The sequence below is a fragment of the Lathamus discolor genome, chromosome 9, assembly GCF_037157495.1.
Source record: "Lathamus discolor isolate bLatDis1 chromosome 9, bLatDis1.hap1, whole genome shotgun sequence".
NCBI lineage: Eukaryota > Metazoa > Chordata > Aves > Psittaciformes > Psittacidae > Lathamus > Lathamus discolor.
Window position 1 is genome coordinate 12,649,155 of NC_088892.1, and position 26,774 is coordinate 12,675,928.

At 42.1% G+C, this 26,774-nt stretch overlaps 1 protein-coding gene across 6 annotated transcripts in view; it reads left to right on the top strand.

Moving 5' to 3' along the window:
* The window catches only part of PASD1 (PAS domain containing repressor 1), a 53,534-nt gene that overhangs the window by 2,556 nt on the left and 24,204 nt on the right, over positions 1–26,774 (top strand). For 3 of the 6 annotated variants that reach the window (XM_065689943.1, XM_065689948.1, XM_065689947.1), the window contains exons 2-6: positions 11,777–11,854; positions 21,018–21,109; positions 22,567–22,623; positions 24,014–24,168; positions 24,901–24,992. In XM_065689943.1, coding sequence (XP_065546015.1) covers positions 22,592–22,623; positions 24,014–24,168; positions 24,901–24,992 — 279 coding nt within the window. In that variant the 5' untranslated portion in view covers positions 11,777–11,854; positions 21,018–21,109; positions 22,567–22,591. Of the gene's footprint in view, positions 1–11,186; positions 11,654–11,776; positions 11,855–12,110; positions 12,222–21,017; positions 21,110–22,566; positions 22,624–24,013; positions 24,169–24,900; positions 24,993–26,774 lie in introns of those variants that run through there. The other 3 variants (XM_065689944.1, XM_065689945.1, XM_065689946.1) reach the window with 3 other exon arrangements.

Consider the following 26,774-nt stretch of genomic DNA (forward strand, 5'->3'; position numbering starts at 1 on the left):
AACTGAATGCAGGCTTGTTCTGGAAGAGTTACAGGTTCTAGTGGCTTTAACCAAAATAGTAAAACCTGTAAAAACCAAAATAGCACAGACCAGCCTTTGCTGGTGGAACTAAAATGGTACACCACTTCAGTTCCAAATATCTGTTAATGAAAACAGGCAGGTGCAAAAACTGCACTTACTTGTTTCAATGTGGATGACACCATTCTTCTTTGACATCACTTTGTTCACCTAAGGCCAGGCTCTGCTTGGTGTGCCACGCATCATCCCATGCCCATTGGCACAGCCACAGCCGGTGGGGCTCACCTGCCTGCAGCCGTGTCATGTTTGTCCTGTTCTGCCCAGGGTAGGCTATTTTTCTTCTTTTCCTTACTTCTCTGCTACCTTTGGTGCACAAAGGGTTGTGCAAATTCTTACCATGTGGCCTGTATGCTGAACAGTTCCCCTGGATGGAAGCCCTGCAAAACCCTCTTTATTATCTCTCCAGTCTCACTTGAGCCCAGGTTTTAGGTGAGTTTGAGATAGTGGTGAGGCCTCAACAAGTGCTCTGTGCACAGCTGGGCTTACTGGCTGCACATCTGCTCGGCCTCAGAATCACCAGCTTCAGTCAGACTGCAAAGGTGTGTACAGTGAGGGACTTTGACCTACTTCATATTCCATTATTGGCTTTGGCCTTGTCTACATGGGGAGATTATGCCAATTTAGTTTAAGTCTGTTTTTAAAGTGATTTGATTAACCTGATGTGACCTCATGTAAAGACATTCTTATTTTGGTTCAAATGAACTTCTTTGGGTTCAACCAAAACCTGCACTTAGTCAATGTACACAGAACTGAAATTAGATGTACCTAAACTGAAAGGAGAAATGATGTCTCTAAATAATGACACAACTTTCTCATGAAAGCAGAACCTTCTGTAGAATCTGGAACAGAGTGTAATTACTAACAAACCTGCAGAAGACTGAAAGCTATTCATAGCAAAGTTAAAAAAAAAACCCAAAAAACTAAGAAAACAAGCAAAACATAAATATCTTAGGAAGACAAATGAGAAGTGCCAGTAATCCCAGTCCTGGAATACTGAAAACAGTGGCACAAGGTTTGCAGGGATTGCAGAAGGCTCTCCCAGGGCTCTTCAGCTGCAGAAGAGGGAAGCATTTGTGTCCTGTACATGGAGTCCCAGTGCAGTCTCAAAAATAAAGAGGCAATGCAGGGAACTATAGGCCCTGCTGGTTTGAATGCAGTAGTACACAGTGTCTCATGATGTATTTCGTAAGGAAGAATAATTAGACATGGAAATAATGAGGAAGCAGGCTAAATTACAAGAAGATTTTTATCAAAGATGGATTGTGCTAGACTAATCTACCATCTTTTTTTGTATAGCAGATTATTTAGGTGGGGTAGGGCAGGAATTTAATTTATCTAAAGCCAAGCATTTGATACCATGCACACAGGACATTATTGCTTAAAATAAAGATGGTGATTCAATACAAGAATTGAAAGGTGCAAAAGGAGCTGGCTAAGGAAAAGATACAACAGTGGCAGGTAAATACAATTGTCTGAATGGAGAGAGGTATTCAAAGAAAGTCATTGGGATGGAAACAGATTAGTGCTGTTTCTCCCTCGGGACCAGGCTCTGCTGAATGGAGCCACTCTGACCTGTGGGTAGGGTCTGGGTGTGTGCCCAGGAGCTATGCAGGGTGACACAAAGGTGGGAGGTATTGTCAGTAAGGAGGAGGATCAGATATCATACAAAAGGAATTTAGATGACTTTGTTGATCGGAGCGATAGAAGTAAAATGACATTTAATTGTGCTGAGTGCAAAGTCATGCAAAGTTTTAATCGTGGAGACCAGTAACAAGAACTTCCAGTGTGAAATAGGAGCTGGTCAACTGTCCATGACAGAAGGGAGAGATATGGATGCACTGGCTGGTCAGGAGATACCTGCAAGCAAGCAGTGAGATACAGCTGTGAAGGAGACCAGTGACATCCTTGGATACCAAAGGAAAACAATATGACAGATTCAGGGAAGTGTGGTATCATTGTACAAATCATCATAGAGAGTGTTGGCACAAGGGCTTTCTGTTGCTCATGGAGTAGCCCATTGGCATGTTGCATAGCTCTGGACATGCCAGTCAAGAAAATGTTAAAATTACAGCAGTAAGAGGGCTAGAGGTGTGGTTATACAAATGGACCTTCTATTGTATGGAGTGAGGTTAAAGAGCTTAATTTCTTTAGCTCTGGCCAGATGAATATATGAGAGAACAGGTTACAGTAGGTGTTTTTACACATAGTCAGGACTAAATACGGAGAAGGCAGAAAATCTAAGTCAAAGGATAGCATCTGCACAAAATCAAATTGTCTAAAAGTCAGCCATGAATAAATTTGGATGGGAAATTAGAAGAAAGCTTCTAGCTATCTAAGGATTGGAGTTGTGTAATAGTCTTTCAATTAGGATGGTTTTGAGATAGATCTTGATAATCTCATGAAAGAGATTGTACAATTAAATTAAAGTTCCTGGAGATAGGAAATTAAGTTTGCAGAGTTAGTCCTTTGTCTCCAGTATAGTCGTATTTTTAACGTAAGGGTGAAAGGAGAGCAGACCTGGTTTTGTTTGCACTATTAACCCCATGCATCAAGGCTTCTGCTGTTTTCTTGGGAACCAAGGCAAGAATGAGTTTTCCCTGTTGCTGCAGATTTGGATCTCTTTCTCTCCAATCTTTGCCCTCCTCTCAAGCACTAGAGATTGGAAGTGTGCGCTGCAAAGACTCCTTGTAGCATTAGATGGGCACGGTTGCCTACAGTTTTTTTCTGTATGTTCCCTGGTTTAACCTGTTAGTCAGATTTGGGACCAGAGACACATTTTCCCTTCAGGTTGTGTTGCCAGTAACCATACTGCACTTCATGGTATGTTTTCTGGGATCTGTTGCTGCTGTTGTTTCATGAACTTTGTGTGGATACAAGGATGCACAGTACTAACAGTGCTCTACACCTGCCCTTTTCTGTATCACAATACGGTTTAATCTTTCATGCTTCTGACGTGTATCACAAGTTTGTTGTACAATGTGAGGACCCGTTCTGGGGTTCCTGGTGTATCTCAGCAGGTTGAAGAGATGTCACAAAGTAATAGTGTCATTAATAGTGAAATTTTCGAAGACTGGAGTGTCAGCCTTGATGTTCTCTTTCGACCTGATACAAGTTGCAAAACTGGACTTAAAATCAGCTCTGCTTAGGTGCTGTTCAGAGCCAATTGTGCAGGGTAACCTCTAGAAGAAAGAAGTGATTGCTGACCATTAAGGATTGGTTAGTAACTTTAAAACCATGATTTTGTTCTAGTAAAGTTGAATGTATAATGTGCATCTTATTGCAAAAAAGAGATGAGGAAAAAAAATGACAAGAAGCAAGCAGGCAGGCAAAAAGGAAAACAGCTTGGGTTAGCCTGAAGCAGAGATCACATACCTGCTAAGCTGCCTGAACAGAGAAATTGAAATATGGAAAAATGACAGTGCAGATGAGAATAATACTGAGATGGTAGTGAGGAAGCGTGTTAACCAAACTCCATGGAGCTGTTGAAACACATCGAATCATGAGACTGTGACTTGTATTCTTAGGCAAACACAATTGTATAATTGATTAATTTCCTGTCATTTCTTTAGTGCATAACATGCATAACACTGCAGTAACCAGGAGGCTTGTTAAACATTACAGAGAACACTGTAAAATATGTCTTTGCTTAGGAGGGAGGGAGGGAGGCAGAGCAAGGCCTTGGAGCAATAACTCTGGAGGACTGATACACGCACAAACACATGAGCGGTTGGAAGTGGCCTCCTGTCGCTGGTGGTTGATGAGCATAAGGTGGTTTGCTAGTGATGTGCATGTTCTGGAAATGTTTGAAGAGGTCTCAGTGGCTGATAACTGCCCTGAACACTAGTGCTGCCTGAGCTTTGTGGAGCACATGGAATGGGGACAGCTATGCCACCCTCCCACTGGGTCCCTAACAGCCGGGGATCCCGAGCACTCAGGGAGAGAAAAGGGCTTGGTGTTTCCTGTGCCACTGCTTACATGGCATGGAGGGCTGTGCCACCCTGCACATCACCCTCGATCAGCTTCTGGGACCTCAGTCCTGTAGGACTGCTTCTCAGAGACCTGTTGCATGGAACAGAAACATATGGAATTCTACACTGAGTATCCTGGGCTTGGCCGATAGCTGTGTTGTACCTGCAGCTGGCACCTGCACTGTGCCCTGGCTCTAGGCAGGGATTTAAGCAAACTCCTCTGTTCCCAACAGCACTGTCACGGCGCAGCAAATATGAACACTGGGTCTCTGTCCCCTACAATTAGTGTTCCCTCTCACCTATAGTTAATCTACATATCAGTGTGAGGTGCTTTGTTGAATGCCAGCTATAGGCAGATTGATTAATTGATTGAGTAATAGATAAACACAAAGATATTCGCAGGTATGTTTATTCTTGTTTACAAACTGCCCAAGCTTAGGCAAGATTTCTGAGTATGTAGCAATGGCAGGAATCATACCCATAAAAGTGCTAATCTCTCTTGCTTCATCTGTTCAGCCCACAAACACACACATACACACATGCTTAAATTAAATTAATAAGGTTTGTTTGTTCTCTTCTGGGCTCAGCCTACTTTAATGTTGTTTTAACTCCCCGCACAGTGTGGCACGTTGCTTCAGGACAATAAAGTTTTGATCATAAGCAACCTACTAAGTAAACCTTTTTGGTAAATAAATGAACAATAGATGAGCTGGCAATAGCTCCCATTGCCATTAATTATTTTGCATAGACATGACAACATGATAGGAAGGTTTTCAAGCAATGCAGAAGCTTTATCTGAAGGGGATGAGATGAAGCCCTGGCCCTGATGAAGGCAAAGGTTCAACTTCCATTATCTTCTGCACAGTGAGGACCTCTCAGTGACAAACAGAAGAGCCAAGCAGAAAAATAAATGTCCCTGGTAGTCAGCCCTTGGGTTTAGGCTGTTCAAGGCTCTACTGCACAAACTGCAAACATGTTTTTATGTACAGAGAAGGATGCTGTGTGTTTGGTCCACTGTTGGATTGTCACAGCAAACGCAGCAATTAGAGAGGCTGTAATAGCTGGGGAGGGTTACACCCCTTGCTGAGGAAGTTTGGCTGTAAACCTGTTTGTCCTGTCTCTGAGTGAAATGTACGCTGGCACGATTTACAGTGAATTCAAAATATTCATTCTGATCAAACTGTTTCCAATCAAATTGTAGTAAGTGATGTATTAAGTGTGTGTTGAGTCATGTGTATTAAAAAGGCAGGACTTTGGTTGACTCCTGATATACTGATATATTTACTAAAGATGAGTATCAACAGTTTGCTTTTACTCTCAAGTAGGATAATTTGAATGGCTTCATTTTGGTGCAGGCTTTTAATGGAAGGGGGGCAGTAGGAATTCTTAATAAAACAAACTATTTGTGCTAATCTCAACACCTACATTTTCTATGTAATCTTGCTTATTGCAGAGGGCTGAGCCTTGCCGTTAGCGAAGACTATGTGTCAACATAGAAAGAGCGAGTTACTTTATTTTCTTTCAGTCCTGAGTACTGGGGTTAGCCTCCCATATGGCAGTGGTGATGTGGAGCTGTGTGACTGCAGAGGGAGTATGCATACTGTCCCTTGGGTGCCAGCCCTGGGACGGACAACTCTCATTGCTCATTGTGCTGGAGCATGGACTTATGTGAAGCTAAATCACTTTCTTTTCTGGGGTATCTTCACATCTCTTGAGACTTGGCTCTTCAACTGTAAGACCTCCTGCTGCCTATGTTTCACCAGGCCTGGAGCAGAAGTTTGATATCTGGGGAAGTTTGCACAATTTGGGAATCCTCACTGAAAATTTTGTTACGTGGGGAAATTGTTTCCAATTCAATTTTGGTACTTTCTGGAAGTAATTCAGAGTTTGGAAGGATAGAGTCCCAGAAGAAGGTTGTTAGAGTAGGAGAGTGTATATGATATATATACCAGGGCTGTTCTGCAATAGTCCTGATATACTGTCTGGGAAAGGCAAAGATCCATTGTCTGCAACAGGAGAAGAATAAATGCAGTGGACTAAAGTTGTCACTGAAGCATCTGGAAACAAGAAATGAGGCTGAACCAGGACTTTGTTTTATCCAGGGCACATATTTCAGATCTGGAGCTGAATTCCTCATCTTGGATATATTCATAGTTAGAAAGGCAGCTAGTAGAGCTATCAAGATTTAGAGTGTTAGACTGGTTAGTTTGTTGGTAGTAAGCTGTTGTGACTAGCTCAGAATATCTGTTTTTGCCTGAGGGATGGAAAAAAAGACTAGTGCAAAGAAGAACAACTTCTGTGTTTTGGTTTTTTTGGAAGTAAAGCATATGAATATTAATAAGTGATCCAGCTGGAATAGCATCTTTCTTTAAAATTGTCCTTAGAGATAGTGTACTACATTAACACGGATTTGATTGCATGGTAAGTAAAATTTTATAAATATAAATCATCATCTTATCTCAAAAGCTGCAGTGCTATGAGGAAACTACTCTGGGATTTTCTAACATAGTCCAGTTTGAATTGTTTGAATAAGAAGAGATATCAGTGAATAAATCAGATAATGAGCTGCTTTACATAGAAGGCATAATGCCTGTTTATTATGTATAGAAGTCCTACGAGAGATGAATTGTGAGTTTAATCTTCTTTGGATTGTGTTTGAAATCTACTTTTATGAAGCTTTTCTGACTGTTTCAGAGATTACTGTTCAGACACTTACATAGACTTTGTTTATGTTTGATACACAGCTCTACAAGGTCCTTAGCAGGCAAATGTTCATTTTCTTCGGTTGTTCTTATTTGGTTCCTTGCCTTTGAAGTAAAATCTGTAGCGCTCATAGGTGTTGCCAAAAGTTTTCTTCTGATCTTGTTGCTCTCGTCAGAGCCTGGGAAGCAGTATTATCTCCATGGGTGCACGGTACCAGAAGGAGCAGTAGCACAAATCATCTCTTTTGTCATCAGTATCTTTGACACAACATTGCAGAGCTTTGCAGTTGACCTGAGAGAGACAAAGATTTCTCCCTTGCAGAAATGAAGAGTATGGAGTTTGGAGCCATTGCAATAAATACTTACTGCAATGCTTTTTTTTGTAAGTTCTCATGATAGGTTTTCTGTGAAAAAGAGGATTGCTGGGTGAATAAAATCAGATTAACTAAACATTAGATTTTTCCCTGTAACAGTGCATTTTGACTGACTGTTTACCCATAGACCAGCTATTTTTTGAGCAAAAATGTAGAATTCATTTTTGTGTCTTTTCAGACAAGAATATCATGGTTTACTAGGGAATCATCTCAATCAGCTTTACTAGCAGCTGGTTTTCCTCACAGCTTTGCAACACTTGCAGCAGCTTTAGTAAAAAAGCCATGATGGGGAAACATTGCTGGAAGGATGATATGTAACGCCAGAGTCTGGTGGAGCAGGACTGCTGCTCTGCATAGAGGAAGCAAACATCTGTGAGATATTAAAAACTTTTGACAGGGATAGTAAGATAATTCTTGAGATAATTTCATGTCAAGCTCTGCTCTATCTCCTGCCAGGCTTCCTAAACCCTAGGTCATGAGGTGGAGAAAATCGTGGGTTAATTGTGTCATCCTTCACCTGTAGAAACAGAACTTCCTAATTGCAGTCAATTGCCACTAGACCCAGATAGCTTATTGTCACCCTCCTATTAAAGATGACTGTTTCTGAGACATTAACATTCATGTCAGATCTCAATACGGATCAGAACAGGCTTAAATCATCATCAGGAACAGATGTGAGATACCTAATCAGTTATTTCCTAAGGAAAATGAGTTTGATTGCATGAATAGTTGTAAACATTTCATTCAGCAATTCAGCTACTACGGCAATGGTAAACAAGCTTCTGAGGCTGAGGAGAAGCATTTTGTGGTCCTGTACCTGATTTCTTATTCGTTTAAACTTTTGTGTAGAAGAAAGCAGCTTAGGTACTTGATTACCCTTTGTGACAGCACTGATCATAACCAGGGGCTCCCTCTGAACAGATCCAAACCTGCTTAACCCTAGTAAACACAGCAGCTTCATCCTGGTTTACAACATGCAGCATTTGTCCACAGGGTAAGCACAAATCTGCAGATTTTTCCACTGGGACATGATCACAGCACAGGAATTAATTTTGGCTTTGGTAGCAAGATGACAGCACCAAAATGTCCATCCTCTGCCTCAGTTTTTCACCTGCCCACCTGATGCCAATCTTTGGTGGTGAGCATAGTCCTTGGCTGGGAGCTGAGCCAGGACTGGGTGCTCTGTGCCACTGCCATGAGATTGCTATGCGATAACTCTTCTGGTTCTTTGAAGCTTTGGCTCTATGTACACAATAATTAACAACATGGCTTGAATTTCTTGCTTGTTTTGCACTTCTCACTTCTCGAAAACAGAACTGAATTAAGTTGGAAGAAACTTTAATGTGAAATCAGAATGGGTATAATACTAATTTCTGTGAAGTAGGTAGGAATTTTATTACTGGTCTCTTGCAGAAGGGCTGAAGAGAGGAAAGGAAGGAGGAATTAAGCTTTTCTCTTTTGCCTAATTGCATGTTTTAACTGCTTGAGGTTTGGCTAAACTGTTGTATAGTTTGCTTGTGATTTTTACGAGACAAGCACAAAAGCAGTGCATGAAAGGAGGAGGCTGGGAGTGCTGATGATATGTGCCTCTCGAACATGGTGTGAAATTCTGAGGAACCTGGGACTGCCAGCTAAAGGTCATGGACATTTTTAACTTACGCTGCTGGCTTCATGCTACTGAGTAGATGTTCGCCAGGGAGCTTGCTGGCCTTGGTGGTATTACGTAGTCGGATTATCACAAAAGCAAGCTCCCTTTTTACCCATGTCTTTTTTATGAATGTACATTACACTATGGCTCTTTCCATCAGCTGTTCTTAATGTGTGTTTTCTTAGCCAGCTAAATTTTTTGTGTTAAATACAGTTATGGATGTTGTTACTATATGGGTCCATGGCTTCAGGTGCTTTGGTCACAAAAGCCCTAGGTAATAAATTCATGTTTATCCTAATTCTGGAAAGCACAAATAAATCCCACTATTTTCACCCAAGAACTACACAGATGATTAAAAAAAGAGGCATATGCCAGTGGATCTGGCTAAATGAAGAGCTGAGCTCTCCCATGCTCTTTTCACTCCATTCCAGGTAAGATATGATCTCACACTGCACCCTTATCAGCTGGCCTAGTCTCTTACTTGAGAACGAGGGCCCACAGAAATGTATAGGTACAGATCTACTGTCCTTGTCAGCCACATCCGTACAGCCAGCATTGCTCAGCAGAATGGCAGTATCCATTGCTGCTGCCATTAGCTTACTTAGTAGAGGAGAGTTATCCTTTGGGAGAGATGGGCCCATGTATTTGATTTACTGGTTGTATTGAAGTCTTGATTTTGGCTCATACTAGGAGGATTCTTAGTACTGGGCTCTTGCAGATCTGAAAAGAAGTGTATTTTAAATTCTTTTGCATGCATGCACAATTGTAATCCATCGACAGCATTTAGAGGTCCAGAAAAAAACATATGTCCTGAATTTCAGGAATGCCCGTCCTTGTAGAACATGGCCAGTTATTTGTCCTGTGTTATTCTTCTGCCATCAGTGAGAAATCCACTGCAGTGGGTGACAAGGGACTGTGCGTTTTGCAGCACTGGGCAGAGAGGCTAAAGAGACCAGAGCCTCTTAGAAGGCATGATGCTGTTGGATCCATTCCCTTTCCCCTGAGTGCTTGTGTTTACTCAAATCTGTTTACATGAACATTGTCTGTGAGGAAAACATCTTTTCTGGCCTTAAATAGTTAAAAAAAACTCAACCAAACCTTCAAGAGAATCCCCGAAGCAAGTGGACATTCAGTCACACTGAGTCATATTTTGTTGTTATGGCTGATTATCCATCTGGCCATGCAAATATACTGCAAGGCGGCGGGGGGGGGGGGGGGGGGGGGGGAAGGATGTGTGTGAATAGCTTATCTAAGACAAAATGAGGCCTTCGTGCATAATATGTGAAACAGTAATGACCTAGTACAAAAGCATTCCACCGACTGACATATTTGTAGTCTAAAACCGATAACAAAGTAATAAGAGGGATCTGTGGATGTTTATCTTTTCTTTTCTTCTTTCTGAAGGAAAGTTTTGCTTTTTCATTCTGTTTCTAGTGCATATCAATGGTACCTTGCAGAACGGTGAATATGATTGCAGTTAATTGTTTAAATATGCTTTTATTCCTGAAGCTCTCAAAACAAATAACCATCTTCTGAGGAGCTAGTTGAGAAGTGATGGGAGCAAGATAGTGCAAAAGAGAATATTGGATGTCAAGTTAAAAGTGCTTCAGAGAAGAAAAAGAGAAGTGTGTGTGCTGGGTTTTTTAAAGCAGGAAAGAAAACCACTGATACTGTTAACAATACCTGTAATGTAAATGGCAGCAATTCTTCCTAAGAAAAATTTGTAAGCTTCAATAGTTAAAATCCATCCTTGGTGTAACAGCAATGGAATTACACTTGGATCAACATCTTTTCTGATGCATAAGTCTTCTAGTGTTACTTAATGCAAATACTGCATTGAATGACTTTGTCCAAAATGCATTTGCTGACTCTATTTATCATCTGCCTTCTGCGTAATAAACAAGAAGAGACATCTGTGGAGGAGGTAGCCACAGAAAATACTTTGCATCACAGTGTGCAAGTGGTGCCATTATGAGCTATTCTCAGCTCAAAGAGCTATTCTTTAGCGCAGCTAAAATACAAATGTATATTTGGTATTTGGGACCTTTTGCAGCTGTATTACATGTTTGTAATTTGGGAGGTAAAACAGTGGGTGGAAAAGTGCCACTTCATGACAACTGTGAATGATTTGGGAAATTCTGAGTAATGAGATGAGTTTTTCTCATGATAATGCTCAAGTCTAGCCCTTAATCATATACTTGAAACAAGTGGGCTCAGAGCTTATGAAAGGTGTTTACTTATTCAGCTTTAAGGCACAGGCCAAGAAATAACTTGATCGGATTAGCCGAGTTTGAATAGGAACAGCAGCAAATGAGTGAATCAAATGAGTGTGAACAATGCTGCTGTGCTCTCTATTAGAAAAATACCTGCCAGCTGCCGTTGTAGAGTGTAATCCTGCAAGATGCTGACGCCTCCGGTTTTCATTGCCTGAGGGAGCTGGACCAGGGCACTTGAGGCATGCAGCTCCCATTACTCACCTTAGTCAAACAACGGTTTTTCTCAGAAATCCTTCTTTTCCCTGTTATATAAAGGCTGATTCTTTTCTACCTCCTCTTTCTTGAAAGGCTCTTGACGCTTACAGGGACTGGTGCATTGCTGGTTATTCTCAGCTGCAAGATTACAGAGATGGCAGTGTAAGGTCAGTGGGGCATGAACATGGCTCAGCTGGAGAGCAGATGTGAGCAGATCATTTAAGGAAAGCAGCTGAAATTCTCAGAGCCAAATGAGGATAAGACAGATTTCGAAATGTAAGGTCTTCATTTAAATTCCTTTTGACTTATGTGCGCGTTATACCTGGAATGCTTCAGAATTAAATGCACCAAGAAGGAAAAGAAGTTTCTTACGCTTGAACTTGGACTCATGAAGCCAAAGACATAAAATGAGGTCAGTTAGCTCAGCTACGGTGAATCCTTTGATATTCACTTCACGGATAAGTAGATAAAACTTTAAGCTTGCATGGGAGACTTTGAATTTTAACTACTAAAGCTCTTCTTCATTTTCTCACAGGTCTGTTACAGACTGGACATAAGGAAGCATTTCTTTGCTGAGAGGGTGGTCAAACACTGCAACAGGCTTCCTAGAGAGGTGGGTGATGTCCCAAGCCTGTCAGTGTTTAAGACACATCTGGAAAATGCTTTTAATACCATGCTTCAATTTTATTTTCAGCCCTGAAATGGTCCAGCAGTTGGCCTAGATGATCACTGTAGGTCCCTTCCGACTGAAATACCCTGTTCCCTAACGTAGTTCAGCTGTTCAGAGAGCTTGTGCTGTTCTACTTCTGCTGCAATACCCCTGCAGGTCTCCTCAATGTGCTTTCTTATTTCTTCTGTCTCTGAACCAGAGGTGAGAAGTGGTCTGGCTCTGGAAAATTCATTGCTTTGATGATTTGGTGTTGAGATTTGGGTTGAAGTCAAGAAGCTGAACTCTGGAAAAGGAGCTGAATTCTTCTCTGGTATGGAGAGGCTTTCAATCTGATTCAGACCTATCTCTAATCCTTATGTTGTAGTATTTCCTTTTTTTTGAATAGCTTCCTTATGTATTGAGTTCCAGAAATTCCAGGCTGGTGATACACATGGCAAACAGATTGCAACAGAGAGCAGATTAAATTACTCAGGTCTAGAATTACTGAGGCAGATTTTTTTTTCTTCATATATTGTTTGAAATAGGAGAAGAATCATCCTTATTTTAATTTTTATATTTATATGAAGACATCTGAGATCAAATGATTCTGAGCTGCCCTTCCCTTGGGCAGCCAGTGCTCACTTGAGGAAAAAAACAATGAACTGGTTTTTTTTCTCCTCCTTCATTTGAAACTCAGTTCTTACCAGTGCAGTGTATTTAAGGGAGTTCTTAGACTATAGTCTTAGATGCTTCAGGAAGCTTATTGTAGGAGGGAAGACTTGACTGAATGCCAATAGACAGAGCTAATCGTTGGGACATCTGGATTCACTTCTTAACTCTGCTGTGTGACCTTGGGTCAATGATTTAGGTGGAGCTTTTCCAAAATGTACATTAATTGTAGGTGCTTAAACTGGGTTTCAGCATGATGGAAAATTAGGCTGTAACTTTCAAATTCAGCTTCCCAAAATTGGGACACTTGTAAAATGAGAGAGAGTAAAATGTGTGCCCCTGTTTCCTCACTTGTACAACAAGGATGGATAGCTGTTTATGGAGTGTAACGGGGCTTCCTGATGTAAAAGCATCTGAGGAGAGAAAGGATGACAGTGAGCTGCTTGCAAAGCATCAACAAAGTAGACATTGTTCAGCAGAAATCAAAGGATGCTGAAGCAGAAACCTTCTAAGTCCTCCCACTCTACCAGCCAAAGTGCTCCCCAGACTGTGTAGAGGACCAAGCAGATGTAGGGAAGCACAGACATCACAGAGCCAAAGATAGCCTGCTGTCTGCAGACTGTCTGTACAGCTCCAGCCCACCCAGCTGCCTTCCCATGTGTTGTCCAACAGCAGCAGAGGAGCAGTTGAGTTGCCATTTGTTGGAGCAGAGATCTAGGGACATAGCACTGAGTGTGGACAGGGCAGTATGAGTGTAGCAAGCCACATACTTCCAGGAGACTGATTTGTATGACATGCAGTCAGTCTGTGCATGCCTGGATGTAGAGGCAGCCCTACTGTGCAGGTATGGATCAACTATGCTAAATGTCTGGTCAGGTGATGAAAGAGTCCTGATTGCATCAGGCTGCTTTCATTAAACAGGTTAGGGAGTTGGTAGACTCCTCTGGCTTTCATGGGTGATAGGAGTATGCGTCACTTTCACAGGCACATCCTGACTCCAAGATGGACTGTGGTTGCTGTTGGGCTTTGAAGTGAGCTGGTGTACGTTCACAGGGCAATGGGCCAAGTCATACACAGCATTTTTCTCCTTATTGGAGCAGAGCAGTTAGGAAGTGTGGTCCTGGAACCATCTAGGACCTACTTCTGAAGCAGTTGAAGGCCCTGCTTTTACTGTGCAAGGCAAGCGGTCCTCAGGCCTTATGTCTGGTTTTGCATTGTGAGTTCATCCTCTAGCACAAGCAAACACAAAGCACAAATGCTTATCTCCTCATCTGTACCTTTCTCAAGCACTGAAATACATTTTATAATCAAGAGTGAGAGAGGCAAAGAAGAAACAGAAAAAAATATTGTTTGAGGAGAAAAAGAACAGCTAAGGACATGAATGCTACTATTGCCGCTTTCAATGAACTGGTAGTTACTGGGATGCTCTTTTGCTGGGAAAATTAGAGAAGAAGGTATTTAGTTTAGTTAGCTGATTTTATTTCTTGTCTAATAATTACATTGATTCTGTGCACAGGGAGAACATAGGGCATAAAAGTAGGTAGTTTAATGGCACTTAAAGTTTATGTAGCTGTCTGCTTGGGATGAGTTTCATCTATAGTAGGTAGCAAAGAATTACAAAAGGGATTTCAGGGTAACACATCCAAAAAGACTGCTTTGATGTCCTAGTGTCTACATAGTTGCCAAAACAAAATCCAAAACTGAAAAAGGACCCAATGACTTCACTCAATGCCATAAATACAGTTGATGAAAGCTGTGTCCTCTTGGCGGGAGTAACACGCAGCACCACCTAAGGAGAAGCTCCAGCTGGTGGTCCCTGAAAACCACGCACAGGGTGTCAGGGTTCCCAGCACGCACTCCATAGCACAGAAGCTAATGCCGTCAAGTCAGCAGAGAGTGTTGGTTTCCTTTAAAATTGTTCCAAGCTGTTTGCTCTGATAGTGTTGAAGCTACTCTAATGAAACCCTGAAATTAGCCAGAATTTCAGCAGTGGGGTTATGATCAGTTACTGTCGCTATTGTTTAAGCTGCAGAATCAATAGCTTTGGGAGGTGTTTTTCACTTGTTAAGCCACTCTTTTCATTGCTGAAATTTATTGGGTTAACCTTCCCACACACACACACCCCATCCTTTGTGATTTGCCAGAGAAGTGAATATGATAGAAAGTGGCCTGAGGCATGAGAGGGAGCTCTGCTCATCTTCCCTTCGCATGCACCCAGCAGGAACAGTTCCTGAACTTCCATCAGCAGGAGGTGAGTGGTGCAAGAGTCATCCTGAATGTCACCGCTGCTTTCCTTGGTAGAAAATGCTCGCAGTGTTTCATTGCGAAGTGTTTATATATGTGTGTCTGTGCACTCACCAAAACACACATGCATTTGTGCCATCAGGACCAGCCATAAGCAGAGCTTTAAAAGGGTTCTTACTTTCTGGCAATGTTTGAGAATGTTGGGTTGAAAAGACTTCTGGCTGTTAGATTTCAGCATTGCTGCCTCCTCTTCAACTCTGTGTGCCTTTCCTGGATATAGTTCCCCAGCTTAACTTGTGCTGAAGTGTTAACTGAGAACAAACAGCCTTTGCTCCCACCTACATGGGGGAAAATTGTTATTATTTGAGGATACTTTTTTGGCTCTACATCTGACTGAGTCAGGTGCTGATAGGTTAGATACCATCATTTCACACTGCAACACACATTTACCTGTCCTGTAGTAACTCAACAGCTACAAGTGAACACATGTATTCATCCAAAACTGCAGAAGTCTGCAGTGTTATTTGCATGTGCAGTTTTATCCTACCCTGCTTGTGCCAGAAGTATGGTTTTGTGCTGCTGAGGGGTGTGAATCAGCAGTTCTGCCTTTTGCCATGTTTTGAGAATTTTAAGGGCTATTAGACAAATTGATAGAATTAATTAAATGCATGCCCATGTAACAGAAACCCTGGGGACATTTTAAATAATATTCTACACTGTTGTGTCTTTACCATGCAAGGTTCAGTAATTTGCTGGAACAGAACAAACCCAGCCAGCTATTTTCTCCAGAATCTGACAAAAATCCTAGAGAACAAAATGTTCCAGTATCATCTTTTCAAGTGTCTGATAGTTTTTAATCCTTTTTCTCATTTTTTTTTTTGCCAGAAAACAGCAAATGTTGGTTAAAAAAAAAACAAAACAAAACAACAAATAAACCAAAACAGCAACCCAACAAGAAAACCAGCACACCATTGTTCCTTCCTGGTTCTTTCATATTTCATTCCTGTGCTGAATCACAGTGTTCTGATGCAGCCTTTTTTGTGGTGTAATTGTTTTCCATAATCCATTTTCTTTGGGTATCTCTTAGCTTCTGTCTTGAAGCTGTTAACTGCTGTAATGAATGCAGTCATAAATCTGTCACAGGTAACAAGCTAAATTTAGGGCTCAATAAACGAGGTAGGTGAGTGCATCGCGATGCAATAGTTACAATAGTGGCACAAAAAGTCCACTTCTCACAGATTAACAGAAAAGGGCTATTTGGTTCACTCACTCACTCACCATTGTTACCCATGTTCCAATAAACAGATGCTGTGTGAAAATATAGGTACAGTCAGGCCCTAAAGACTGCAGGAGTGTGTTAGCTGCCACAGACAAGTGTACTGTGCTGGACCATTTCCCTCAGCAGAGATGTAGGGTGGTGTTTCTGTAAGAGATGTAGCTGCACAGCTCCACCACTGAACTTGGGGGGGATCCCAGGTCTTCCAGAGGATCTGAAGCTGAAATTAGGAACTATCAGGCAGGACAGGACATAGTGCTCATGGGCCTGGACCAAGGGGGTGTGAGAGCCGGCTGTGTTGAAGACACTCATCTGATCCCCACCAGCATGTGTTTGAGTGTGTCCTCAAACAGAGTTTGGCAGTCATGCATGCCTCAGGCCTGGACAATCCAGAAGTTCCCACAAGTAAATGGCTGATTGATTGTCGATACTGAGATCATGTAACAGGTGTTTTTTAATTTTGAGACGGGGAAAGTGAAGGGCACGTAGAAGAAAAAGCAATGGAAAGGTGAAGGCAGATGACATAAGAAACAACAAGGTAGAAAGAAACCACATTCAAGAAAGATCCAGTTCTCTGAACTGCAAACCAATGGATGTTAAGTGAGGGGGATAAGTCAAAGAAGAGCAGGAAAGAGTGAAGAACAACAGAAGGCAAGGCAGGGCAAGGAAAGGAGAGGGTGAAATGCAAGCAGAAAAAGACTAAGAAAGCAGATGCGACTCCTTTGCATCTGTTTCAGTCTTTGCATTTCTGTGTCATGGTTTCATGCTGAGCTGTGCTGCAGTGGTGGCTGCTCAGTGTAAGAGAAAGACTTTTGCAGTGGAGGGTTGTGGGAGCTGCTCCTGTGGCTGTCCTCCATGCTCTGGGTGAATGGCTCAGCGGTGGGTGGCACAGCATAGGCAGCAGGACTTCAGTGCTCCTGTGCCTGAACAGAGGTGGTGATCCCTTCTGTGCTAAACAGCCCCAAGGATGCAGTGGCACTATTTGGTTTTTCAAATGTCATTTCCATTAGCATCTTGTAATTGAATCAGTAGCACTTTACTGAAGAGGTTAAATTCTGCCTTTTAAAAATTAAATCAGGGTTTAGCTGTCAACCAGAGTCATGCTCTCCTATTGCCTCAAGAAGAATGAAACATCCGCATATTGACATATAAACCGTATTGCTGGAGAATGCATTAACTCTCTTATTTATGACTGCGTTGTGCCACAAAGTCCTGCATCTTGTAATTGAGGGCTCTCTGTTGAATTCGTTGCATGTAAAATCTGTGGAAATTATTAGCACAATACATTTCCATAATTAAATTATTTTCTACAGTGTAGATTTGAAGACTCCCTAACTGCTGTACACTGCTCAAATGGAAAATGTTAGGAAAATTTAAATGCAAGCACAACAAAGTTTTCATGCATAGAGAATATTTTTGATTAGACCAGTGGATATAGTTGGGAAAACCAATCGAATCAGCTGTGTTCAGGGACCCTTTTTAGGTAACCAAATAAGTTTTATTTGTTGCTGGCTACAAAGAATTGTGCAAAATTACATTCATAGAGTGATCTTTGCCTTGTCATCAGTGACATAACCAAATACTTAAAATAAAAGCTATAATGAAGCATTTGTAGAAACTGTTGGTTTCAGGGGATAATTCTTACTAATATGATGCTACATTACGGGTTATCCTAAGGTAATGTTAATATTTTAATGATTTGTAGCAAGCCAATAAATAAACATTGTCTTTAGTCAAAAGCTGCAGTTTTAGATTGCTCCTGAAGTCAGACAATTCTGGGGGAAAAAAAAAAAAAAAGTAATAATTTCCCTTTCTTATTCTCTTTTCAGTAACAAATGTGCCAGGATATTGCAGGTAGCAATATTACTATTAGCTGTGTGTCTGAGAAGTCCGTTTGTCTTGTTAAGGCTGTCATACTGTATTACCCTTTCTGTAACCCTGGAAACAACTTCAAATCTGTGATATTTGAAAAGTCTGAAGTATAGCTTGCCCCTAAAATGCTATGTTTTTTGAGACTCCCTGTACCAGGGAAGAAAAAGTCTTTTCCCATTGCACAGGGCATTAAGCAATGATGGATGTGCATTTCTTTGTGAGGAAGCTGATCCTCACCTCTTGTAGGTGGGGTGAAAAACAATACACAGCACTGACAAGTGTCCTCTCTCTTCACCTGCCCATAGAGTTCAGGAATCCTTCTCTCTAAGTGTTGCACGAGAGGATTTTCAGGAGGCAATAAATAAATTTTGATCCCTCTGGTTAATACAGTTAAGGTCAAAGAGATTTCATCTGGAGCTATTTAAAATACTCTTAACATGCAGACATACTGCTGTCAGTAGTGCTAAGTGCCTTATCTGGCTGAGGAGTGTATACAACCCTTATGAAACTATTCTTAAGTATTCTGGTTACTATATTTAGCTCTGGCTCATAACAAGACAAAAAGCACTTAGCTAAATGTAGTCCTGAAGTGCTTAATCCAGTTAAGAATATTTTGTCCTTAGGTGTCTCCTACTAAGACTTTTTGTAGCTCACCATCCTGCTGCATCATGCAAAAAGCTTCTCTGTGTGTTTGAGCCTGTGAATGTTTTTATGGCAATTTATTCTGTTAAGGCCTCAAAATCTGGTGTTGACTCAGGACATCTCTTATGTTCATTAAGGGTGTCCTACTGGGACAGAACAGGGATGCCTTATTCCTCTGCCACTTGCACCTCACATGAACCAGACTGCAGCAGGATGTGATAGCTGCTGCTAGAGACTGGAGAATCTGGTCTTCGTTTCCCAGTTTAGACTGGGTGAGCATTAGCTAGCCTGTTGCTTCTCAGTGATCAAATAGCTTACTTCAGCTTACTGCTATTCAGACTGGCTGGGAAGGCAGCCACCTGTACAAGGCAGGAAACCTGTCAGGCTTCCCTGGAGTTTTCAGTTGTCAGACAGCCTATGGACAAGACAGTGTGAAGGTTTCTGCATAATGCTTTGCACTCAAAGCTCAGGAAGAATCCTTTTGTTTGGTGGAACTTTTGCAACTTAAGCCCATATAGAAAAAAAGTTTCCTGAAAAACTGTGTTAGATCTGTTTGTGTATTCACAAGCATTTATAATTTAGCACATCGCTGTAAAAAGTTACTTCCTTATACCTACATATCTCTGAAATTCTTACAAGTTATCGAAACATCTGTATGCGTCATTCTTCTAGAGGAGAAACAACTGGATGATTTTGATAAAACAGCACTGACATGAGCAGCAGTGACTAAGACAAACACCTTGCTTCTATGACAGCTCAATAGGGTAGCAAATAAGATCACACGCTTCTTTTGAACTGGGATAAAAGCTTGTAGCTTGAGCAGCGTATGATGGCTGTGAGAACAGGAGCACAGCAGATCCACCAAGTTTAAACTTGCTACCCAGATGTTGTTTTCGGTTGCAGCTTCACTGAATTCATCAGTTGGGTGAGATTTCCCCTGAAGTTCACGTTCCCAACTGCATTTTTTACTGATTGACTTACTGCTGGAACACATTAGGTATTTTATATGTTACTCTAGTACTTCTTTCGTGTCTGAGATTCAGACCTCTTACAGGTAACTTCCATATTACTGTCTGCAATGGCAAGATTATGCTTTATCTGAGCCCTTATTTTTCTGAGCAAATGGACCAGCATAATTTCATTCAGCTGCCATGAGTAGGAGTGAGCAGGAATTGGGCCTGTTGTCTCATGTTACTCATGTAAACCTTCCCTACAAAGCACTCTCACTGTATCACTACTGGGGATCTGTGTTGTTCTTGGTGCTTAGTGGCTGCCCCACAATGTCAGCCCCTACCCTGTCCCAGCTGCCCTTTCCAGCACGCATGCCCAGTGTGTGTCTCTTGCCATGCTTCTTCAGCCATCTTCTCATGTTTCATAGAATCCTAGAATGGTTTGGGTTTGAAGGGACCTTAAGGATCCTCCAGTTCCAGCCGCCTGCCGTGTGCAGGGACACCTTCCATTAGACCAGGTTGCTCCAAGCCCTGTCCAACCTGGCCTGGAACAACAAATAGCTGTTTCCTTCCCTTCGAGGCATTTTCACTAGTTGGAGAAATGAACAAGCTCTTGCTAGTGCTTTAGATGATCAGAAATGTGGGGGTATTTTTTCTCATTCACAATGGTTACAAATATGTAATTCACGTGGTTGCAACGAGTTTTTTGCAGTGTTTTGAGCTGATGTTGGAATTAATGGGAACAGGATAAATAGCCATGAACCTGGGCTCAGAACAGGGAGGGCATTAAAAACTTGTTAAGTCTGGAAGCCCAGCACTCGGCTGTTGTTGAAGATATTACTGTCAGTCATGGACACTCTGGTTTCATTTGTGTCTTTCCTGAGAATGAGGCTCATCTGAAGCCAAACAAGTTTCAACAGTGATGGTTTCAGAGAGATGAGCACTGCGATGTGGGTATAATCGGTTCAGGGTGTTCATTAATAACTGCTTAAAGCACAAACAAAAAGGAGAGGTGTGTGTCCTGTAAGTAGTAAACCTTAATGGAAGGCCTTGAGTCTATCTACAGTCTATCATCTCAAAGGAGGAAATACGAGATACATGTATCATACTTGATGGTTTTCATAGCACACATGCCCAGTAAACTGCCATATTTTGGAAGGATTCTGATCAATCCTCAGTGGCGCCAGGTCAGTAGGACCATTCCTCTACCCTGCTGGGCTACATGGCTTTTTGGGCGCAAGAGGTCAAGCTGGCCTTCCCAGGCTTCTTCTGCAGCAGCAGGCATGGAAACAGAGCAAGGACCCTCAGAACATGGTACAGCTCCCAATCCGGGAGGCTTTTCTGAGCATTCACCATTTATACTCTAGCATGTCTCATTTACGGTGGTAGACTTTTTCAACTTAAAGTGATTGCTTCTCTCTAGGCTAAGTCTTGCATGCAGCAGTGTTTTAACTGGATTTGCTTTTCTTTCCAGGGTTAATTTTTCTCCGTCTCTATTTACATGGTGATAAGAAGTGCTAATCCCACTCCGTCAGTCTGGACTGATGAACCTGAGGAATAGAACTGGTAATTTCTAATTTGGCTTGTAGCTTTCAGTGACTCAGGCAGTAATTGAGAGCCATTCCCTCCCCATGGAGTGCTTTCATACTTTGGGACAAAAGAAGTCATGCTTTCTTCTGCCCAGGTCATCTGCTGAGAGGGAGATCCTTGCCCTGGAGCAGGAAAGGAGGGTAAATTTTTGTAGCTTTTACTGTGAGCAGCATCTTTGACTTCCTATAAGTTATGGGTGGTTTTATAGCCACCAAGTTGTTTGAGCTTGGAAAAGTCTTAAAGCAGGGAAAAACATTCAGATGTGCACATTGAAAAATGTCCCTTGGGAGGGTTTTGCCAGTGAAAGCGCTACCTAGGGATGGAGACATATTGGTTCTGATGCCAGGATCAGGTGCAGTTTCCTCTTTGGAGGTGTCTGAAGGGGATGCAACCCAGCAGAGCTGACCTGGGCAACATGTCATGGAGTGATGGCAGCTGCCTTGCCTGCATCTGCCTGACTTCCTATCCCTTGGACTTAGCCCATCTGGGTCACAGAAAGCAAGTCACCAGTGGAGAAGTTACCCTCATATTGGATTTTCCATCATTTCCCGGGGCTTGAGAGTACGGTGTCCTTCCTGGGAGTTGTTGCCCACTGTTCACCTTACCTGTGCTGCAGAAACAGGTAAAGAAGATAAAGAGTGGCCCACAATGACTGTTGTGGTGCAGGAGCCCAGGGAACCCAGGTCACATTCCTTTCTTCCCTTGGTTAGTGCCAGGTGACTTGTTGACAAGTTTCAACTTCAGGTCTTGCATATGAATCCCAGTGGTTGAACACAGTTCAGATGTGGTGAAGTCCCACCAGTGCAAGCAGCAGTCATTGGCTGCGGGATGCTTTGGATGAACCTGTCTATCACATCACAGCTTAGATGTCCTTACTGTAGCCTGCTGTTGCCTAATACTAATCCTTTGGGGGATTAGCACAGTTTCCTTACTCCTCCTATGCCCTTCCACTGAGAAAGAAATCTCAGATGCTTTTCAAGTATTGCAGTGCTTGAAATCAACCAGCAGCCTGTTTGATTTCCCAAAACAGGACCAAACACAGTGCTGCCTGGTACAGACATCAGAGTCAAATCAGCTCTCACATTTGCAAGGGAGATGCTTATTCCTGTGCAAAGCTCAGTGCTTCCTCAGGGTTCCTCTTCATTTGGCAGCGGGAGTGCAAAGGCAATCTGAGAGGCTGCTGGCTTTTAGCTCTTTCCCTCTGAGGTCGCTCGTATTTTAGCTGTATGTTTGGGGGTACAGCAGTGGTTTCACTTCTCAAGACTCAGTAGCTGGCAGAAGCAGGAAACTACATAACAAGATTGGAGTTTGGGAAAGGGAAGATTGAAACATTTAGTAGGTCATAAAGTACAAGCCAGTAAGCTCCATATTCTGACATCTGCAAAAAGATCAGGGAATATGTCTCAGTAAGTACTTCTGTCCTTTCCTTCCAGAGCTCTGTGTTGTGTAAACGAACTGATGGATGAAGATGAGAAGGACAGGGCAAAGAGGTATGAAGGGGATGCACAGAGCACTGAGAGTGGAAGCTCCTCCCAGGGAGAATTGTAAATGCTGTGTTGTCCAGTGCTTAAAAAACTGCTCGGGACTACTGATGTCAGAGGCAAAACCCCCATACAGTTTATAGGCTGCATGTAGCAGACCACAAACAACATAATTAAGTCATCATCTTCAAGCTCCATATAGTGTGTTTGGCCACCCGTGTGATGGCTTAATCAGCTGAGTGTTCTTTATATTACATAGTTGAGCCCTCAGAATCTCATGGTATCTTGTGGCTATTTATTATCTTGATGCAGGATTCCTGACTGCTGGTTTTATTGGCATCATGCAGTGCTGCCCACCTGGGGCAGAGTTCCCTGTGAAACTTAGAGAGCAGTCCTGCTTTAGCACAAGTATGAGTTAGTCTCCCTTCAGAGAAGCATTTGGCTGAGTTCTAATTAGTCATTGTACCCAAGTACCAAAACAGAGATGGCTGTGAACATAAATGCTGGATCTTAGAACCTCCAAATGCCAACCTAAATATGAATGGAAATGCTTTCTGCATACCACACTTGGTCTAGATCGCAAGAAGCATGTATCATCATGAATACACTTCTCTTCATGTCAGAAAATTAATTACTACTGGAAGAGGTTGTAAGAAAACAGGGTTACCTCAGATATAAGCATTGGAAAAAAACGTTTTGGAAGAAACCTAGTGGATTTACTTTCCTCTTTATTGTTTTCAATGGAGGAGAAAACCCTAATAAAACATTCTTAAATTGTATTAATTCAAGCTGTGGTTTCTGCAGCCAGACTCTTGACATTCCTGGTTTCATATATCATAGCAGCAGATCTTCAAAGCCAGATAGAAGGGCATGTGCTTGACTTTTTTCTGTAGTCAAGTTGTTTCTGCACAGTATTGTCTCTTGATAAGCTACTTTTGCAAGTACAAATCAGGGAGCAAGGAATCATTCACATTTTGACCTTTATACCTTATATAGTTTGTACTCACTGCCAAACAAAAGCTCATAAAAATGAGATTGGCAAAACATGAGCACGTAGATGCCAGGACTTCTCTTACTGGAAGAATTTTGCCCGTAACACCTTCACCTCATTACCATGCTTTTGAAACAATGTAAGGATGCAGTCTTGCTCAAGTGAATATAAATCATATTTGTTACCTCCAGATGTTCCCTGCTGATGGTGAGTTCAGTCCTGCTGTAAGGCCCTGAGCACCAGCGAGGCATTTAATGCCTAAGCCTAATTTTAAACAAATGAGCAGTCCCAATGGAGTTAGGTTCTTGTATTTAAAGCATTTTGCTGGGGCAGGGCCGTTTGCCTCTCCCTGGCTCGAGCTGTATGTCCTTCATTTTACTTAGCAGCATTTTTGTTTCTGTCATCCAGGGCATCACGCAACAAATCTGAAAAGAAGAGGAGAGACCAGTTCAATGTCCTCATTAAAGAGCTTTGCACGATGCTGCAGGGCCATGGCCACCCTCTCAAGATGGACAAGTCCACAATACTGCAGAGGACCATCGATTTCTTACAGAAACAGAAAGGTACTGGAGGGCTCAGGCCTGCTTCTGTTGAAGGTGCTCGCTCTGCATCTGCCCGGTGGCCAGATTCCACTCAGACGAAAACTCCTTTTTCCCAATCATCTAAGACCTTCAGAGAGGACATGAACTTAAGCGCAGGGCAGAATAAGGCACAACAGTTGGCCTCAGGAAATGAGCTAGGTTTGAATACAGCAATGATGAGTTAAGCATAGATACACTTGAAAAGATGCTTTTTAATGTAGTGACATTGCTCCATTTCCCTTGCTGGCTTTTGCATCCCCTGGCACGCTTTGTACACTTTCAAACAGAGCATAAGGGAAGAAGAGCAGAGGAACAGCACACACTACAAAAGCCAGGGGAGAGGAGGCTCTGTGCACTCTTACCAGGTCTCCTCTTGTAGAAGATGTCTGGGTGCAGCCTGTCCTACTGCTTGGGCACTCCTGGATACCCAGTGATGCCCAGCTACTCTGAAATTAGCCCACTGACCTTGCATTTGAAGGATTTCTTCAGAACACCCAAAATGTCTCCTCTTCCTTTTCTTGATTTCTAATGCATTTGTATCACATTGGCATGGAAAATGACTGTTGCACACAAGAAGGCTTTGTGTGGAGAATGAGCTGAGGATGATTCCTCTGAAAACCTCTTAAAAGAAATCTAGTGTTACTTGATACAAAAAAAAAAAACAAACCCCAAGTAGCATGAGTCATGTTGCTTTTTTGATGTTTTCTCTTTAAGAAATCACAGCACAGACAGAAGCCTGTGAGATTAGACAAGACTGGAAGCCTTCATTTCTTAGCAACGAGGAGTTCACCCAGTTGATGTTAGAGGTAAGAAGAAATTAAAGCTGCATAGATTAGTGAGAAGTAATCAGGTCAGTGGAGTAGTTCAGAGACATATAGCTCCTTTTCCCCTTTTCAGGTCCCAGTGGTAATATTACTGATTTCTACTCTGCTGGCACATATAATGCAAACCTGTCAGACCAATGTTGTGCTAAATGATTTGCAGACACAGAGTTAAAAATATGATTGCTTCCCCTTAAAATAAACAGCTTTTCATTTAGGAATTAAGACCAGTGTGGCCCAGATTTGGCCTGGTGAGAGAGGAAAAAGAGAATTGCCCTTCTCAGAAGAGCCGCAAGAGCTAGCAGTTTCAGCACAAACTTGAAAGGACCTAAAGAAAGCAGAGCAGCTCTCTTCCTCCACATCCCATTAGCCAGGCAGCATTTACTTTGCTGCCTTTGCTGCTGCTAGCTGTGCGGTGCTGTACTTGTGATGTGAATGCTCTGTCTTTTGATTGAGTTGCCTTAAAGTGCATCCAGGAGAACAGCTCTGATACTCTCACTTCTAAAATGCTTAGCTGATCTAGAAACACCCTGTGAGCCTACCTTTTCCTTTCCTTAAGGATGCAGCTTTGAGTTTGTGCTGTGTGCTCCTCCAGCAAGGACATCTCCTACCCTGCGTGGGCAGCTGTTGTTCATTGCCCCACCAACATAAGGGTGTATTCTGGGCTGAGCTGGGAGGTGCTGCAGTCTTAGTTATTCCTTTTCATCAGGATGTCATGACTCACCTCCCTGGAAAAGTCTGTTCATTCTTTCTGGGAATTTCTCTCACCAAACAAGCTAGCTTGTTCCAGCTGAATCAAAACAACCCCCCCCACCCCCCAACTCCCCCCACCCCTTAGAAGTAGCTGAGTAGAGAGAGCCCTTTAATAACTTTGCTTGCTGGACCATGTTAGACCATTGTCCAGCTTACTTAAAATCAGTGGGTTTTTTTCCAGAGAGGGCTTCTTTTTCAGCAAAGGTGGAGTATGACTGAGGTGGGGAAGATGGTGAATACTCCATTTTTGCCTCCTTGTAGCTTAGCTGCAGAGCACCCTAACAGCGTCTTTAGAAGAGTTGGCTTTATGCATGGTGTTGAACAGAGTTTAAACCTCCCAGATCTTGGTACATGTTAGAGAAGAACAGGGACAGACACTAGGTGTAAGAAGATGATGGGAAGAATAGGGTGAACACCCAAAGAGGAAGGCACATGCAGTGACTTAAAAGGGACAGAGAACTCTGACTCTGGGAAAGAAAACATTGTGAATAAGAAAGGGAAAACAAAACAAACTTTAAAACTGTTGTGTCACTCCCTAACAAATGAGTGCTTTAAGCAAAATAGAGCAGGCCTTAGATCTTGTCCAAAATTGTCCATAAATTACTAAAAATACAGTATTGTATATTTTTTCTGTCTCTGCTTATCCATTCATCCATCCATCCATCCACACACAATGCTGGGTTTGTCGTGATGATATCTAACATCTCCTTATGGTTAACTATTGTGTAATCCAGAACACATAATGAAGGGACTGAAGTCACTGGGATTATGTGGGTGTAGAAATTCTGGCCACCATTGTCTTGCTTCATGTTAAATGAATAGTCACTGGGTGAAAAGTACAAGTCAATTGAATATTAATGAGCAAATAAGTGTATAGGAATGTTGAATTAGCATGTGCAATTTTTATTTTTCCATATTGAACAATTGCTTCCATCATTGATTTATGTTAGTTTTAGGCTGTTAGAAGCATCATCAAAGAATAAATCATATTTTAAGTTGTTCCCTTGCATAATT